Raw genomic sequence first — 16,359 nt, 5'->3', positions numbered from 1 at the left:
AAATAGAGATATGTGTAGGCCTATGCTACATTTGTATGTGCATGTGTTTGTGACCTAAAAAAAATACAACAGTCCCACATATAGAGATATGTGTAGGCCTATGTGCATGTGTTTGTGACCTTAAAAAAAAAAAAAATGCATGCGACTCATAATTCGACCATATTCTGAACGGCAACGCCATCTGACACCTGCTATGATGTAGAATTAAATTGAGAATTAAAAAACCTGTGACAAGTGTCACGTCACGGCCATGAGTCACAGGGTCTAGGGACAGTAATCACACCTCCATGTTTACACACTGCAGTCATGCCAGCCAGGAGGAGCTGGTAGTCTATAGTTGGAAGAGGCCTGCCCTGGGCTAAGTGGATGTTTAATGTTTAAAAGGCGACAAGCTGCCTAAAATTGTGAAGGCGGAGATATTGATCATATCTACTCTGATTGAATACCAACTGTGTAGTCTTTCCAGGAGGCAGCTCACCGGGCCAGCTGCACCAGAAATACAGTGTACACCGTCACCGGTTTCTGCAGACTGGGTCAGTAATATTAGATTATTATTAACCCGTTGAGGACAAGTACCTAGTATACTCGGGCAAGTGTCTATCAGGAAACGAATGTTGTAGCAAAATCAGCTCGTCCTCAACGGGGTAAAATTTGCATTTTGAATGTTGCCGAGTTCTTGGTACTGTACCTTGGTTATCATGCCACAAACAGGAGTACATGTAATAATCAGACGCACTTGTCATGCTATGAAGGGGTGTATTTAGAAGCATTCTTGCAGATCTTCTCAGCAGGGCAGAGTGGTCACTCTCAAGATATCATTTACCTTGGTGATTTGTGCAACTGTGGATGTGCATGGTCAGTGCTTGCAGCAGGGATGTGGAACTGGAATTAGTGTAGTCGTAGACTTGAATCGACACTTACTCTGTACAGCATAGGTCATTGTCAGGAAAAGGTGAATATCCTGATAGGAACTTGCATGCAATGCATTTTTCTTACACACATTCCCACAGGATCAAGCCAAGCTTTGAGGCCTCTGGTAATGGAGGGACTACACCAGCCCCGCCCCTGTGGGTGCAAGGGCATACGGACTTGCCTTGCCTGCGAGAGACAGGGGACCTCAGCGGCACCTCCTGCTACCTCTTGGAACCTGGAGGTATTGAACCGAACCTAGTTTTCCACTACTTGCTGCTTGCAATTTGCATGATTTTTGTCATCAAGAAATCGTAAAGGACCAGCAGTTTTCTTCTGTTAGATTGAAATGTTGCTGTAGCTGTCAGAACAGTAAAGTATAAGATTATGTCATTCATCATTTGGGACCTGAATTTTTACTTTGCTATATCGGGTACTGAAAATTTTGTTGTGACCATATTTGTTATTATGGGAGTGAATTGTATCATGTTTTATTGTCCCCTATACTGTACGAGGTGAAATTTTCGCGTATAGATATTTTCGCGAATTGCTACTTGGAGGACATTTTCGCATGTTGTTAATTATGCGGTTGCGAGGGTCTAACTGAACTTAGTTATTCGCGCATTGTTATTTATGAATGTTGTTATTTTCGCACAAAGGCGATTCGCGAAATTCGCGAAAATAAAACCACCGCGAAAACTTCAGCTCGTACAGTATTCAACACCCCCCTCCTATGGTATAGCAATATTCATGCAGTACAGTGGACTCCCATTACAACAAAGTCCTTGAGACTGGCCAGACTGGCAGTTTTCTTTCATTATATCAATATTTTGTTATACCCAAACAAATAATAAAATACATAAAGCAGATAATGTTGCAGCCTGAATTTTTACTTCGTTGTAACCGTAATTTCATTATAAGAGTGTTCTTTGTAATGGGAGTGCACTGTAGGTGGGAATTATACACGTGTATGCGTATATTACTCGTAGTTACACCTAATGGATGTAGTACTTACATCATTGAGGGTGTGATGAATTGCGAATATGAAATTCCAGCCTTGTAATTTGTTTTGAGAACAGTGAACTACAACTCATGTTATGTGCAACACTGCAGGGTGATTAAGATATATGTTCCATTATCAAAGTTTTTAGTTTAACATAAATAAGTACCATATGTGACCCTGCACCTCAAAACAAACAAGAAGTCGCCAGACATGAATTTTTTGATAAGACCACATTCTAAAAGAGCAGACTTTAAGCTTTAAAATGATGTATAACTCAAATAAAATGGACTCTCTTAACCTATCTAAATATTGGAAAGAAAGCACAAACTCAGGAAAAGTGTGAACTGAGAAAAGAGGCTCTGAAGTACCGTGTCTATTCAAGCGCTTAATCTTTACTAAACCGTGCTGGCTGTGCGATGAATGGAACAAAAAACAGGAAGTAAACCACCAGAGTAACAACAATGAAGGGATTATCAAATTAAATTGAAATTAAGCATGCCTCATTAACACATTCTGTCCATAATTAATGCCAAGTTTCAAAGCAGTAGCACTATCCTTTCATAAGTTATTAGAGTTGAAAGTGAAGAGTGTGGACAAGGTTTTTCATAAATGAAAAAGGGATTCTAAAGACACACCTAATCACACTATTCTACCAAAAATGTTCGAGATAAACTGCTAAAAAAACACACTTTCCTGCCCGTTTTATGATACCAAATTTTAGTGTAATGTAAAAGAAGACCCGCTTTTTCAGAAAATATGAAAAAGTCAAGTTCGGCTAGGTTGACCCATTTCACTTATTTTCAGTCCTTACGCAAAATCAGTGTGTGCGACTTTATGTTCGTTTTGAGGTGCACGGTCACATATATACAATGTTCAAAAGAAAAGAAGAAAGAAAGAAAGAAAAGTGAATGAATAGATAAGCCAGATTATGGCACGAGAACCTAACACCATGACACTTTTGCTGCTCAGGACAAAATGAATCGTATGTTCAGCGATGGTTACTTGTCACAAAGTCCAGTACAATATTCAAGTTTTTATCAATTTCTGTTACATCACTTTCCTCAAATCCTGTATAGTAAGGGTTTTGTAATTGTCATATATTTTGATAGTTCCCTTATATGCACAGTCAGGTAAGATATTGTATGCATTGAAAAGAGAGCGGACTGAGGATTGACTACCAAGTTTTTTTTTTTTCATGTTCTTCACACAGCAACTGACAGAACAAATACAGTGTAATATGATTTAAGAGGTTTGGTCTCAATTAGCCCCACCCTGCCTGTCCTTGATATACAATTTGAATTGCTTCTCATTCAGGCCCTGTGGAGATACTGCTATCTGTGTGGGAAGGTGCAGCCACCTCATCATGACCCAGGTGTCCAAGTATCCTCTTCAGGTTGTTGCCCAGTTGTCCATGACAACGGAGGATTTCTTCTTCCAGGCATCCTTGTGATACCAGATTTCATAAGTGAAGAGGAGGAGCTGAAGATGGTGCGCATAATTGACGAGAGTCCCTGGAAGCCCTCTCAGTCTGGGAGACACAAGCAGGTTAGAGGTGGACCCTTTGTCTAGGAGCTGCTGTCCTTTTACCTTCGGAATGGGATGGAGCATGGGGGTGGGGAGAGGGGAGAAAGACTCGCATATCGTTCCTCTGTGGAGAATTTTGTGTTGAATAGTGCCAGAAGTATGATGCCATACCTGCCTATGAAAAAAGTTACCTCTGGGTGTGCATTCAGTGCATTCAATCTTGACGTCTTTTCAGACGATGGTCACAGAGGGTTAAGTAGGTTTCTCCGTGTACATATCTTAATTAAACCTTTTTACACTATCCCATTTTTATCAGACATATGGTGAAATCTATTCCCTTTTCATATGTGTTTGTAGTCCCTCTAGGCTATTCAAGATTTATTTTTATGAGATCTGCTTGCTGTGTGGGATATCATTTCATTGAAACAATACCCTTCAAGATTGAAAGAGTACCCTTCAACCATTGCATGTAAGCAAGTTGAAATGGAATAGTCGCAAATGGGGGCACTCATGGCAAAACAGCGAGAATGTGTGTATGCCAGAAGAATCACAAATTTGTCATTCTTCAGGAAAAACCAATGATTTCTGAGTCAGCTTTGCATTTACCGCCTATACTGTATGCATCATTTCTCTTGGCAGGATTATGGACCAAAGCCAAACTTCAAGAGGAGGAAGGTTAAGATGGGTGGCTTCACGGGGCTTCCGCACTTCAGTGAGCCATTGGTGGCTCGCATGGTCGAGCTTGAATCGCTGCAGGACTTTGTCCCGGTGGAGCAGTGCCACTTGGATTACAGGCCAGATAGAGGGTCGGCCATCGACCTCCACTTCGACGACTTCTGGCTGTGGGGCGACAGGCTTGTGACAATCAACCTGCTCTCCGACACGTTCCTGCTACTGAAACAGGCTGCCCAAGGGGCAGAAAATGGTTGGGAAGCTGGACTGTCTTGTATTGCAGATGAATATGAAAACTCTCAGGTAGACTCAAGCAGTGAAACGCATCGAAGCGAGACAGTTTCTTCCAGGACGTTAGCCGTCGATGAGCTCTTGATACCAATGCCACGAAGGAGCCTGCTCGTGCTGAGTGCGGATGCGAGATACAAGTGGCAGCATGCAATTCCCAGGGAAGCTATCACATCGCGACGGATAGCTGTCACGCTGCGGGAACTTACGCCTGAATTTTTGCCAGGAGGGGCCAAAGAGACTCTGGGTAAGGAGTTGCTGGACATTGCCTTGACCTACAAAGGATCAGTCGTGCAATGAAAGTACAAAGTGGTGCTGCTAGCAGGATCTAGCAGCTACCAGCATCTTTGTTAGTCTGAGTACCTTCGTTAAGTGCATTATGATGTGGAGTTGGGCATAATGAAAATGGTGAGCTGGCTCAGCCAGTAGTGTGCCTGCCTTGCAATCAAACAGCTCAAGTGACTCATGACTCAAATGTCTCGCAGACCCCAACACTCATGTGGTTTCATGACATTTTTTTTTTTTTCAGAGTATATTGATGATGCATGTTTAGTGAAACTTTAATGAAACATAATACTACTGTTACTTTGTGGGATTTCACCCTAATACTAATTTCTCTAGTTGACATTTTAAAGAGTATGTGCATACTGTAAAACATGATATATTCGCAGCATGAATTTTTCGTGAATTGGAGCCGACGGCCTTTTTTGCGGCATGGAATTTTCGCGAACTGCCACTGGCATTCAATGCATATAGTGTAGACAAGAACTTTCGCATGCATTTTAATTTCGCGAATCTTGGCGCTCGCGAAATTCGCGAAATTAAAATGCACGCGAAAATTCCTCGTTTTACAGTATGCATTCTGCAAGTATGCTGTCTTTCTGCATCCCTTTAGACCAAGAGGTAACTTTCATTATGACGACATATAACATACACAGAGCTGAAAGGAGACATTATGTCTTATGTGATTAAATGCGACATGGTCACGAGTGTTCAGTATCATATCATACTCCCAGACAAAGAACAACATTGTGACACATATCTTCACTGTAATATATACAGCTGTATTTTCACATCATCCAAATTGTACCAATAAATAATGATGCAAAACAAATATATACACCTCTTTACCATACTTATGCAACATGGAAATGAATCTCAAGAATCTGAGATCTGTGAATAGAATGAAATTGGAAGATTGAATACACAAGGCAGTACTGGGCTATGTAACAGGTACAGAAAAAGAAAGCAAAACAGAATGGACAAAATATCATCCCTATTAAAAGTCAGTCATAATGCAAGGCATATAAGTTTCAAATATTGAAAAAAAAAATGAGGAGACAACTTTGGGATAGTAGCATGTCAGTGTGAAATGCAACCTGATTTTCTCATCCTGTGCAGCTGCATCTGGGCACAGTAATTCATTACAAAATATGACACAAATTAGATTGAAAATGTTACATTTGCATGAGGTCCCTAAGATCAAGTGAGAAGCAGCATGATTGTAAGTACACACATTAAAACATTTTGCATGAAACTCAAGTCTTGAAATAGGCTATTATTGATATTTGTAGCGATTAATTTTATAAAACACAGCTGATTTTTATCAAACACAAATTCCACATGGAATGACTTAGGAGTGGAGATCTTACTGGTACTCCTTATATTCATTTGTTCTTTCTTTATGTTTGTGCGCATGTATAAAAGTTTGTTCTGGTGTTTACTCCATTCTGGAGAATGCGGATGATGGAAATCAGTGTGTGTGTCAGGCTAGGAGCATACGATTGTTGTCCACTCCTGACGATGAGGAACTTTGGAGGGTGTACATTTACATGTTCACAACATTTACTGGAGGTACACAAAACTGCTATCACAATCCCAATCAATATTGAACTTTGACATCTTTGACATCAATATTGAGCAAAAATGCTCCAAAGAGGAGCAGATAACCCAAAATGACTGATACAATCAAAGTGACATGATTTGTGAAATGCCTCTTAAAGACTGATGGAGAAGGAAAAGAAACTAAACTGCTTTTGACATGTCGGTGGTACAATTTTTTTTTTTTTTTTTGAGGCATAAAAATGGAAGCTTTGAAAAGCTTTTAAAAACAGTAGCACAGTCTGCACTTGCTATCCCATGTTTAACAGGGATATCATTTCATATCATAAGGAACTCCTTCAGATGTACATGCCAACACAAAACCTCTTATCCGGTTCAAAATCCTCAATGCTTAGACCCCAGGTTAAGACTAGCATTTACAAGAACATGTTCAGTTCAGTCAACTGCATCTAACTTATGTAATAATCTGTTTACATGTTCATAAGAAAGGCATATTGTTTCTATTATTGTTATTGTTATCATTCTATTCAGTTTGATGATGCAACAAAAAGCATGCCATACATAATTCAAATATGATATAAACTACATGTACAATCCTCTATGAAAAACCTTCTAAATGGCACCATGAACACTTTTCAAATGAATACTTCTTTTTTGTTCTCTCTTTCAATGGGCAAGTACTGACATAGATTCTATTGATACAGTATACAAAACAAATGCTACATGACTACAAAAGTAATGTTACTATCAAAAGATGTTACTTCTAACAAAGTGAACTGACATCTACAAGTAGACCTACTCTCTTATAGTATTTTTTCAGAGTGTTAAACATATACAAGTAGAATACTGATGATGTGGCCATAGTGTTGGAACATACTGAATTGTGGTGATACATATGAAAATATATAGGTAGAGAAGAAGTATTAGAACAAGTCACGCAGTTGACTGCAGGTTCATCCGTATTTATTGCAACCTCCATGAGGTGCAATCATCAGGCAATTATTACTTCCCAGAAATAATACCATTGAACAATGCATTGGATTGAATTGACGTGATACCATAACAAGTAGGTAGAGAAGAATATAATTATTCTATTGTACATTCATGCTCTAATTCAAACAAATATCCTGATTTAGATTGAATGCCATAGTGTGGGCCGTAGCCCACCTTCAATGCAGCCCTTAATTTACTTCCTTTAATAGGGAGTTCTACTTGCCTTCTTCAACATTTTTTTTTTCTAATACAAACAGAACCCTTGACAATACCCCAACTATATTGTTTGTTTTCTGATTTACTTCTGCTTGCATTTTTATTTTATCATGTCAAACATTGTTCAGCTCGAAGAAAGAACTGAGCTTTCAATTCATGATCATATCATTCATGATTCTAATAAACAGTTATGTTGCATTGCCATATAATTTGTCTTATACAAAGAATATAACCATAGGCTGCTGAATTGGGCCTGTCTTCTTTTCCTCACAAACTACCTGCACTTTCATCCTATTTGAGCTAGTTGCTTTACAGGACGGGGTATGCTTTTGTATTAAGAAAGATAAATAAGAGTTAAACTATTTTTCAAGAAACAATGGTTGAATAGAGAATAAATCTGCTGCCACATTTTGCATTTTTGACCGTAGCCACCCCCCTCCCCCTTATGGAGGGGTGTTACTTCTTAAGCAACTCTCATGAAATTAAAAGCTCTCTTTATTTGAAAGTGGAGACTAATACCTTAATATTTACCATCAATCTGTGTTTTTAAATACCTGATGCTACATTTAATTATGTAAAGATGCACTCACCGTACCTGTTAGCCATTGAAGTGTATGGCTCTGTTTCCTCCAAAAGTACAGGATTTGAAGAGCCGTGTATACTGTATATGTGGTTGCTTTATGATACTAGTATGTTGCACAGTGTGTAGAATTTGTATATTCCACACCATAGCTACATAGTCGGTACAATTCATCAGTCACTTATACAATTTCTTTCAAAATTTAGTGACTCAAAGTTCATGATTCCTCAAGCTTCATATATTCACAAATTTCTAAGTACATTATTGTTCACCATTCCAATCAACACACCCACAATGATAAATGAAGAATTAACCCAAATAGTACTTTTTGTTCATCAAAAGTATTGCATCATCAACTTAGATTAAAAAAAAGGGGGAAAAAAAACAGCAAGTGTCTTCAAATTTCAATCACATTTGTTCCCAGTTCATTGCATAGTTCCTGTATATTTACAAGTTCGAAAGAGCCTGAGAGAATTTGGAAGGCGGGAGATGAAGTTGGCATCATGAGCAGCATACGGGTGTTGACCTCAGTAGTAGGGGTCAGAAACATCCGTCTGCACACCACCATCCTCCCCAAAGATCTGCTCCTCCCACTTTGAGAGCTGGTGCACAAAATCTCGGTGGGGTCTGATGTTTCCCTTGCAGCCCTGGAGGTGTTTGTAGGCAGCCTGTTTGGGTGGTCACAGAAGGGCATGGGGATGGTCAAGAGTGAGAAGGATAACAAACGAAACAACAGCACAGCGAGAGATAGAGACATATGGCAGATGAGATGTAGATAGAGAAACAGAGAGAAAATACAGGAGGAAAAAGAGGAGGAGGAGGAGGAGAAGAAGAAGAAAATGGAGGAGGAGAAAGTAAAGGAGAACGAGGAAGGAGAAAAAAGAAGAAAGAGAGATATTCAAGAATCAGTGGGAGCTCTGAGTCTCACTTTACCTAGTTGATCCTTTTTACGAGCCTGATCGTGCAGCGATACAACAGAAGTCTTTGGATGGAAAAAACTCTCTCTCAAACCACTTTTAGTCATGCAACTTTAGAGTGTGTAAATTTTTACCATCGTGGAGTTCCCTAGGAGGAAAACTATTTTCAACTAATACTATGACTGAACAAAAACAAAGTCCTACTTTGAATACATCACATTATACAAAGCATGTGCATATATTACACTAAGGCATCCTCAGAATGGAAGGAGACCATAAAACAGTGACAAGGAGGAGGTTACAGGGGAAGAATGCGGAATAAAGTATGTGTATGTATAAAGCAAGTCGCAAAAAAAAAAAGCTTGGATAATGGTGCATCCAGTACATAGCATCTCTTCAACAAGCGGGCAAGAGTTTGTTGGTGACCTACGATTGGTTAGAATAATTATATTCACCTTTAGAGGCCACTTATAGTGGTGCATGAGGTAGGCCAGGACAGCTGAGGCACTTCTGCTGAGACCATGTTCACTGGAGACGAGGACTGGGCTCTTCTTTGTTCCGTGGTCGCCTAGGATACGTGAGGAAAACAACAAGAATGCAGACCCTGCATTAGGATTCTTTGGCCCCACATTCACTTTCTTTTGTAAAATAGCATCACTGAAAAGATACTGTAAAACACAATACTTTTGCGGCATGAAATTTTCGCAAATTGGAGCCAACGACCTTTTTCGCAGCATGAAATTTTCGCGAGTTGCCTCTAACATTCAATGCATATAGTGTAGATTAGAACTTTCGCGTGCATGTCAATTTTGCGAATCTTCGCTCTTGCGAAATTTGCGAAATTAAAGTGCATGCGAATATTCCTTGTTTTACAGTATCCCACGGTTAGACTAGAAGGATTTTGTTTTCAGTACTGTAAATGCTGTTATTTTTGTGAGAATTTTGTGAATCTCTGATGGGCCGCAGATTTAACATGCAAAAATATTGCCACATGCCAGGGTGTGTACTCAAAGCTTTGTGCACTTACAATAGCCTCAGTGTCAAATTGCAAAAACACCTTGCAAAAAATGTCTGTGACCTCCTTCGCGACAATATCTGCATGTGAAAATAACAGCTTATGGTAATCTGTTGCACAAATATTAATTTAGTGTTATCATCAACATCAACATCTACTAGGGTAAAATCTTCTTTTTTTTGGGGGGGGGGGGGTGGGCAAAAAGAGATTTGATTAGCTTGTATTAGATGTAGGGACTATATACAACTGTACCCTGGCTGCACAAGCAATTATGACACTTAATGTGAGCAGAAAAATGAGAACAATAAAAGGCTGAAGAAGAAAAAAAAAAATCTGTCTTATACCGGAAGCATTTAAAAAGTAGACTCAATTTCTGCCTGGTAGTACCAACTGTGGTTATTTTTTTTCTTTTGTCTTCATTTTCGAACTGCATTCTGTCGAATTCAGTTGATGCTACATGTGTACTTAGTAGTCAGGTGCTTTCAGGCACGCTAAGCGTCCAGCAGTCATTGGGGCTGTAATAACCTTCACTATTTTAGGGTAAATACATAAAATACTTGTAGACATGAAACAGGTGGGGAAACAACACGATATGGCTTGGCCACTGTGGGAGAGGATTGACAAACATCTTTTGAGGATAAGAAAAAACAACAACTCACCAATGAAGCGGCAAACTTCTCCAAACTGTGAAAGCAGGTCAGCCTCGTTTCCATCCGTGAGGGAGCAGTGCAGTAGATCCACACCATTCAGCGACTCTGATCTGTAGATTGTAAAATTATTAGAGATTAGTTATGCTTAGTTTTGCAAGACCACGGGATTCTTTGTTTTTAACTGTATGCGCAAATCTGCGATCCAGATGCATCTGAATGCATTCTTACAGATCCATATTTTAATTAAAAATTTAATCATGGTAGAGCAGCTAAACTAGAGTGTTTCCATCGTTCCAAGAATGTAAGCAATTGCTGTGGCAGTCTATAACTATTGTGAATTGTTGGCAACCTGCCTACTCCAGCAGATACAAATACATGGCCTATAGGTGGTCACTAAGATATCCGGTGCAGAGAAGTTCTGCCTTAGAGGTAGCTCAAGTGCCAATCTGTCTTTTCATAGCATCCACCGATCTAATGTTCCACGTTTTTATGCATTGTGTTTTTATGAGCTGATGTGACAAGAACTGTAGATTATTATCGACTCTCATTTCATGAACTAAACTAGGACTTTTTAATTTTTTTTTTTTGGGGGGGGGGGGGTGGGGGGGGGGGTTAGAATAGGAGCAGCATTTATTCTTTTGACTTACAATTCTTCTGCATCTTGGGATATGTGCAGCACACCTTTGATCTTCAAGTCCTTCCTGACTCCAGGACTACATGACTGCTGGTAATTTCCTAGATACAGCTGACCCGGAAGGACTTCTACGGGGTAAGGTCGCAGTTCATCCAGCTCTCGTGGCATATATAAGATCTGTGAAAACAAAGTATGATGCAGGATACAACTTTATACATGTACTCAAACTTATACAGACACTAGATATAGTGTTTTCATCATGATTTTTATGTATGTACATGAAAGATATGATGGTTTATAAAGGGACATTTAATGCAATTTGGATACTTACACATGGCAGGGAACATGCTTGTACCATGAAACTAGGCACATCTTCAGTGAGAGAATGAACAAGAGCATGGGATCCACAGTATCGCAAAAAAAAAAAAAAAAAAAATGCAGTGCAATCTATGTCGAAGTATTTCTCTACAGTTATGCACACAAAAAGGCGCAGCTCATCTAGACCCAGCCACCTTGAACGACTGAAGGTACTGCAGTCATGCAGTAAAAATGACATGACTCATGTTTAGAACATTTTCTGATGGACCAAATGATTATGGTCTCATAGTTTGCACAAACCATTTGCAGTTGTATGTCATATATTAAAGAGCATGCTTCATGATTCTTAAATACTGGAATAAAATTGAGTCTTTACTCATAGTCGAATATGCAAATATTCAAGGGACTGCAGTATTGGTTGAGGTGAGGATCAGCTTGTAACATTTTGCGAGACATTTAGAAACCACTCTATGTAATATTAGAGCGTACGATTCTAAGGGGAATCAAAGTTTATTTGATGAAAATCGCTATTGCAATGACTGAAATATCTAAAAACAAGGTAGAACAAAGAGATCCCAATAAAAGTCATGGCCTGACAATTTTATTAGGATTGCTTTTTTAGATATCTCGGCCATTTCAAGGCCAATTATTATCAAAATAAACCTTGAATCCTTCTTGATATTTCATGCTCTTTTAAATTTCAGAAGAGATTTTTCATCTCACTGAAAAATGTTATAAACTTGAATCCTCACCTCAACTAGTATGGTTCGGTGTTTTCTATCAATAGAAACGTGAAAAATCTCACAATTTGCCTGAAATTTTACTCACGTGTGGAGAAAATACTCCGGATTCACAAGCGCGCACTGAAAATGCGATCTGAGGTACGCTCTCTAGATGGCGGCTTCGAACGTGTGGGGTGTCATTTTTTCGGCACTCAGTTGCCCTGTACATTTCAACCGACCACCCTGACAATACGTATTAAGGGCACTTAAATGCGTTTTTTTCGACAAGCCGCTGTTTTTTTCTAGCCGTCATTTTTTCCCCAATAATATTTGACTATATTTTGAATCCTTCAATATTACTTTTGAAGGACTGTTTGATGAATTTGAATTGATTTTCATTAGGAAACTTTTCATCGTAATTGAAATAAATTGGATGAGTCGGTTTGTTTTTTCACATTCATTTCTCGTTTCTGCTTCAACTCGTACGGTTGTAGCGGGCGACAAAATAATTATGTCATGTGTATGTGTAACGTGTGTGCACAATCGTACAAGCGGCGGAGAGAGCGGCATAATGACAATTTTGCAGTCAAAATCGTCAAATTTATTACGGAAGGATACTCTACATCTAACAACGAGTCAGCAAAGGTAGGCCTAGTTATATGTAGTTAGACGATAAATCTTATTCGATTTTGCTAAATTTCGGTAATTTAGAGGGAATACTTATATGTTTTCACCTCATTTTACTCGGTAGTGTAGCCCAGTGAAGAGTCGAACACCATTGCGCGTAGTCCCATGCGTACATTTTCTTTCTGTACGCGCAATGCCATTATAGTGCGCGGTCAGTTGATATGGACCCGGTCGGTGTGTTGAACACCTACCATACTGTACAGTCCCTTTAATATTTGCATATTCCACTATGAGTAAAGACTAAATTTTAAGGTATTTGAGAAATGATATTCATCAAAAAAAAAGAAAAAACGCCCAAACCGACAACTGACATCCATGATACATGTATCATACCTTTTGTGTTCTGAGGAAGGGATAAAGTGCAGAGAATTCCTCATAGCCTCCCCTGAGGATCTTGACGGGGTTCCGGCTGCCCATCTCAGCCATGACCTTGGCACACTTGAATGCTGGACCTTGAATAGAAACAGAAAAATACATCAGATTTGCCAACACAATTCCATTAAAGGAATTACAGTCATTGACGATCATCAAGCAGACCAACACCATCTTTTGAGCATTGCAGTCTTTGTTTAGTGCTTGCATGGTGATCATTTTAATTCTCTGATAAGGATAAACAACATTTGAAAAATGACTTTGCTTTACCTTTCTTTTTCACAACAATTGGCTCAGTATGCTTATAGATTGACATATTGAGTAAAATTCTGGTCGCCTGAGACCCTTGACCTGCAAATCTCATAGAGATTGAATTCTGCAATTATATGATTTTATCTCTTGATTCGTGAGTTTAGGTCTTAATGCAAAGGTAATGCTTCTCAAAAGGGCATCAGTATTCTCTGAATAAGTATGATAGCCATATCACTTTGTCCTTGTAAAGCCTTAAAAAAATATATTATATCAACAGAGTTGATAAACACAAGTTATTCATTTTCCTTCCACAGCTTGATGCTATTTCCATCACTTGATATTTTCAAAAGAACAACTGTATCACATTTGTTTTCAAGACATCCTATAGAGGAAATACGAGTAATGAGATGATGTAGATTGTGTCCAAAAGTCTTGCCTGCATGATGCTGTAGGTACACAATCAATGAAATTGCACACTTCTAGCAAGTTTAAACCCATACTCACTGTCTCTCTTTGACAGACTTGTTGTGTTGTTATCTAGTACGACAACATGCATCTTGCATTCGAGTTCAGCACCGTAGGGAACCAGAAACTTGCCATCTTCAGCCTGAAATATTGTAATGAAGAACAGAATATTCAGATAGAGAAAGAAGACTTTGCTGACCCTCTCCAATCCCAAAAAGCATACAAACTATTAAAAAAAGCACCCCTCACTCACACACACACACACACACACACACACAAACAACCACTCAGTCTTTGCTTTCATTATATATGGTAGTTCACAAAGCCAACATTCTTCTCCAGATTCTAATTAAATGTCTTCAGTTGTAGATGATTAGAAAATGAAAGCAGTGAAGTACAAGCAACAAATTTCTGGAATTTTTTATTGGTAATGGACTGACTCTTTTTAAACAATATTCTGAGGCTGTCTCAAATTGGTGGTAGTTGTAAGCTGATAAAACAGAGAAATTATGATAATGATAAACATGAATTTTATGAAAAGTTTAGTATGAAATGAAACATAAAAAAAACATAGAAAAGTCATACATACATACATATTGATTTTTTTTCTAGACATCATTTATGACTTCTCCTGTTAAAGAAAAGGGAAGACACTACTACCATACTCAGAAGGAATTGGAACAATAAGATAGTGTAAATAGAAATTAGTGTAAAAAGAAAATATTCATGAAAAAGAGAAAATACTTACTCTGGGAGCTCTTTTTGACGTCAGGATGTGACTCTCATTGTATTCGTTGGTTTGTCTGGCGTCTAACGAAAAATAATTGGTAATAATGAAATTGAAACTACAAATCACTTTCAATTCTCTTAATGCACACGACAAAATGTAATAATGTATTCAACCAAAAGATTTTTTTTTCTTGAACGATTCTCTACATGGTAAAAACTAGTACTGATTTTTAGTGAAACATTCTTCATGAAGTCTTGATTGACCACCAAACTGAAAAACCATATGCAACCAAACAAAAAGTTGGGATCACTGATGTTATCTCATAACTGGTATTGTATCACTAGATATCCTACATCACTCCACAAACACATAAGACTTGAGATGGATTGCAAGATGTTGACAGGTGGGTCACAAAAACTGTGTTGGAGTCATATTCATTTTGTATTCAAACCAATGTCCATTACGTGGATTTGCAAGTAAAGTGCACATAATGCATTCCATATTACACTAGCTTATGATTTAAAACAAGACATGCTTTCCTTGATCTGTTCATGCACTGTATGCTGGCAATAACAGAAAACTACATTTTATTGAAATGGAATATTCAGGTGGAAAAATAATATTGAGGAAACTTACCGAGAAGGAGAAGATAATTTGGATCGCTCAGAGCCGGATATACAGTAGCCTGCTGCAAGATGTTATACAATTCTGTCGGTTCACATGTGATTATCCTTGTTCCAACTTTGCTGATGAGTGGAGTAGAACCCTGGACATGAATAAAAAGCAAAGACATGACAATATTAGCATATGGTACATTGTACATATGTGCTTACTTGTACTACAAATCATATGTTTCAAAATCTTAATTTCAGTCAATGTTCTAATTTTCAAAATTCTTACTGAATACCTATGACCCACATCCTTCTTTACTGCATACATCATAATGCATTGAAAGTTGATAGTGATGAAATAGCAAAATTGGATAATTTATTACGTGCAGGCTTCAAAAAAGGCTTTTAAGCAAACAATATAACATCAATTATGGATTTGCACAAGAGAAATCATTTTTTTTTCTAATACTTTGCACTCATTATCAACCCAAGACCTTGGGGGGGGGGGGGGGGGGGCATTTCATGAAGGAACTTGTTGGATAAAATATCTGACAAGTCAACTATATCCGACAAGTTTTGAGAAATTCTTTAGTCTGATTGGCTGATTTCTCTGAACTTGTCGGATATAATTGACTTGTCAAACATTTTATCCAACAAGTTCCTTCATGAAACGCCCCCCTGAAGAGTACTGTTCACAACATACACTTCATGAGCATAGTGTTTTACAAAGCTTGGATGTGAGTTACAGTAATTGTCGAGCAGGAGAATTTGAGAATATCAGTCGACTCATGAAATTTGCAACATGAAAACACCATGAAATCAATACCAGTACATGGTAGTATACACACACTATACAGTAGCTATGTAGATCGAGCAGTTCTTGCATGGCATGTATTAATACACCAAATACAACACTGTTACAAGACCATCTGATTTTGCTATAGCACATCCAACAGACA

General features: G+C 38.4%; 2 protein-coding genes across 2 annotated transcripts; one reads left to right on the top strand and one right to left on the bottom strand.

Moving 5' to 3' along the window:
* Nucleotides 1-1,039: 1,039 nt before the first annotated feature.
* LOC139712169 (alpha-ketoglutarate-dependent dioxygenase alkB homolog 4-like) lies at nucleotides 1,040-4,696 on the top strand. The gene is made up of 3 exons (XM_071624012.1): nucleotides 1,040-1,153; nucleotides 3,227-3,457; nucleotides 4,076-4,696. Exons 1-3 carry the CDS (start codon nucleotides 1,040-1,042, stop codon nucleotides 4,694-4,696), a joined length of 966 nt encoding a protein of 321 aa, XP_071480113.1.
* A 3,858-nt stretch (nucleotides 4,697-8,554) lies between these two features.
* On the bottom strand, nucleotides 8,555-15,582 carry LOC139711527 (serine/threonine/tyrosine-interacting-like protein 1). Its single transcript, XM_071623407.1, has 8 exons — nucleotides 15,426-15,582; nucleotides 14,808-14,869; nucleotides 14,099-14,201; nucleotides 13,304-13,422; nucleotides 11,257-11,420; nucleotides 10,619-10,719; nucleotides 9,400-9,512; nucleotides 8,555-8,695 (listed from the first exon to the last, which is right to left on the bottom strand). The coding sequence occupies exons 1-8, from the start codon at nucleotides 15,580-15,582 to the stop codon at nucleotides 8,555-8,557; spliced, it is 960 nt and encodes a 319-aa protein (XP_071479508.1).
* Between the last annotated feature and the right edge of the window lie 777 nt (nucleotides 15,583-16,359).

This window comes from Diadema antillarum, unplaced genomic scaffold (genome assembly GCF_040938485.1).
Source record: "Diadema antillarum isolate AM-2024a unplaced genomic scaffold, OU_Dant_1.0 scf00000040, whole genome shotgun sequence".
NCBI lineage: Eukaryota > Metazoa > Echinodermata > Echinoidea > Diadematoida > Diadematidae > Diadema > Diadema antillarum.
The sequence above is the reverse complement of the archived record's forward strand: the minus strand, read 5'-3'. Positions and strand labels throughout refer to the sequence as shown.

What these genes read in the sequence shown, in the direction of transcription:
- LOC139712169 (XM_071624012.1), top strand. Translation starts at nt 1,040, where the DNA reads ATGGAGGGACTACACCAGCCCCGCCCCTGTGGGTGCAAGGGCATACGG. An exon ending in CTACCTCTTGGAACCTGGAG is followed by an intron (nt 1,154 to 3,226) that starts GTATTGAACCGA and finishes CTTCTCATTCAG; the next exon opens with GCCCTGTGGAGATACTGCTA. An exon ending in AGTCTGGGAGACACAAGCAG is followed by an intron (nt 3,458 to 4,075) that starts GTTAGAGGTGGA and finishes TTCTCTTGGCAG; the next exon opens with GATTATGGACCAAAGCCAAA.
- LOC139711527 (XM_071623407.1), bottom strand. Translation starts at nt 15,582, where the DNA reads ATGTCTTTGCTTTTTATTCATGTCCAGGGTTCTACTCCACTCATCAGC. An exon ending in AAATTATCTTCTCCTTCTCG is followed by an intron (nt 14,870 to 15,425) that starts GTAAGTTTCCTC and finishes ATTTTTCGTTAG; the next exon opens with ACGCCAGACAAACCAACGAA. An exon ending in AGAAGTTTGCCGCTTCATTG is followed by an intron (nt 9,513 to 10,618) that starts GTGAGTTGTTGT and finishes CACGTATCCTAG; the next exon opens with GCGACCACGGAACAAAGAAG.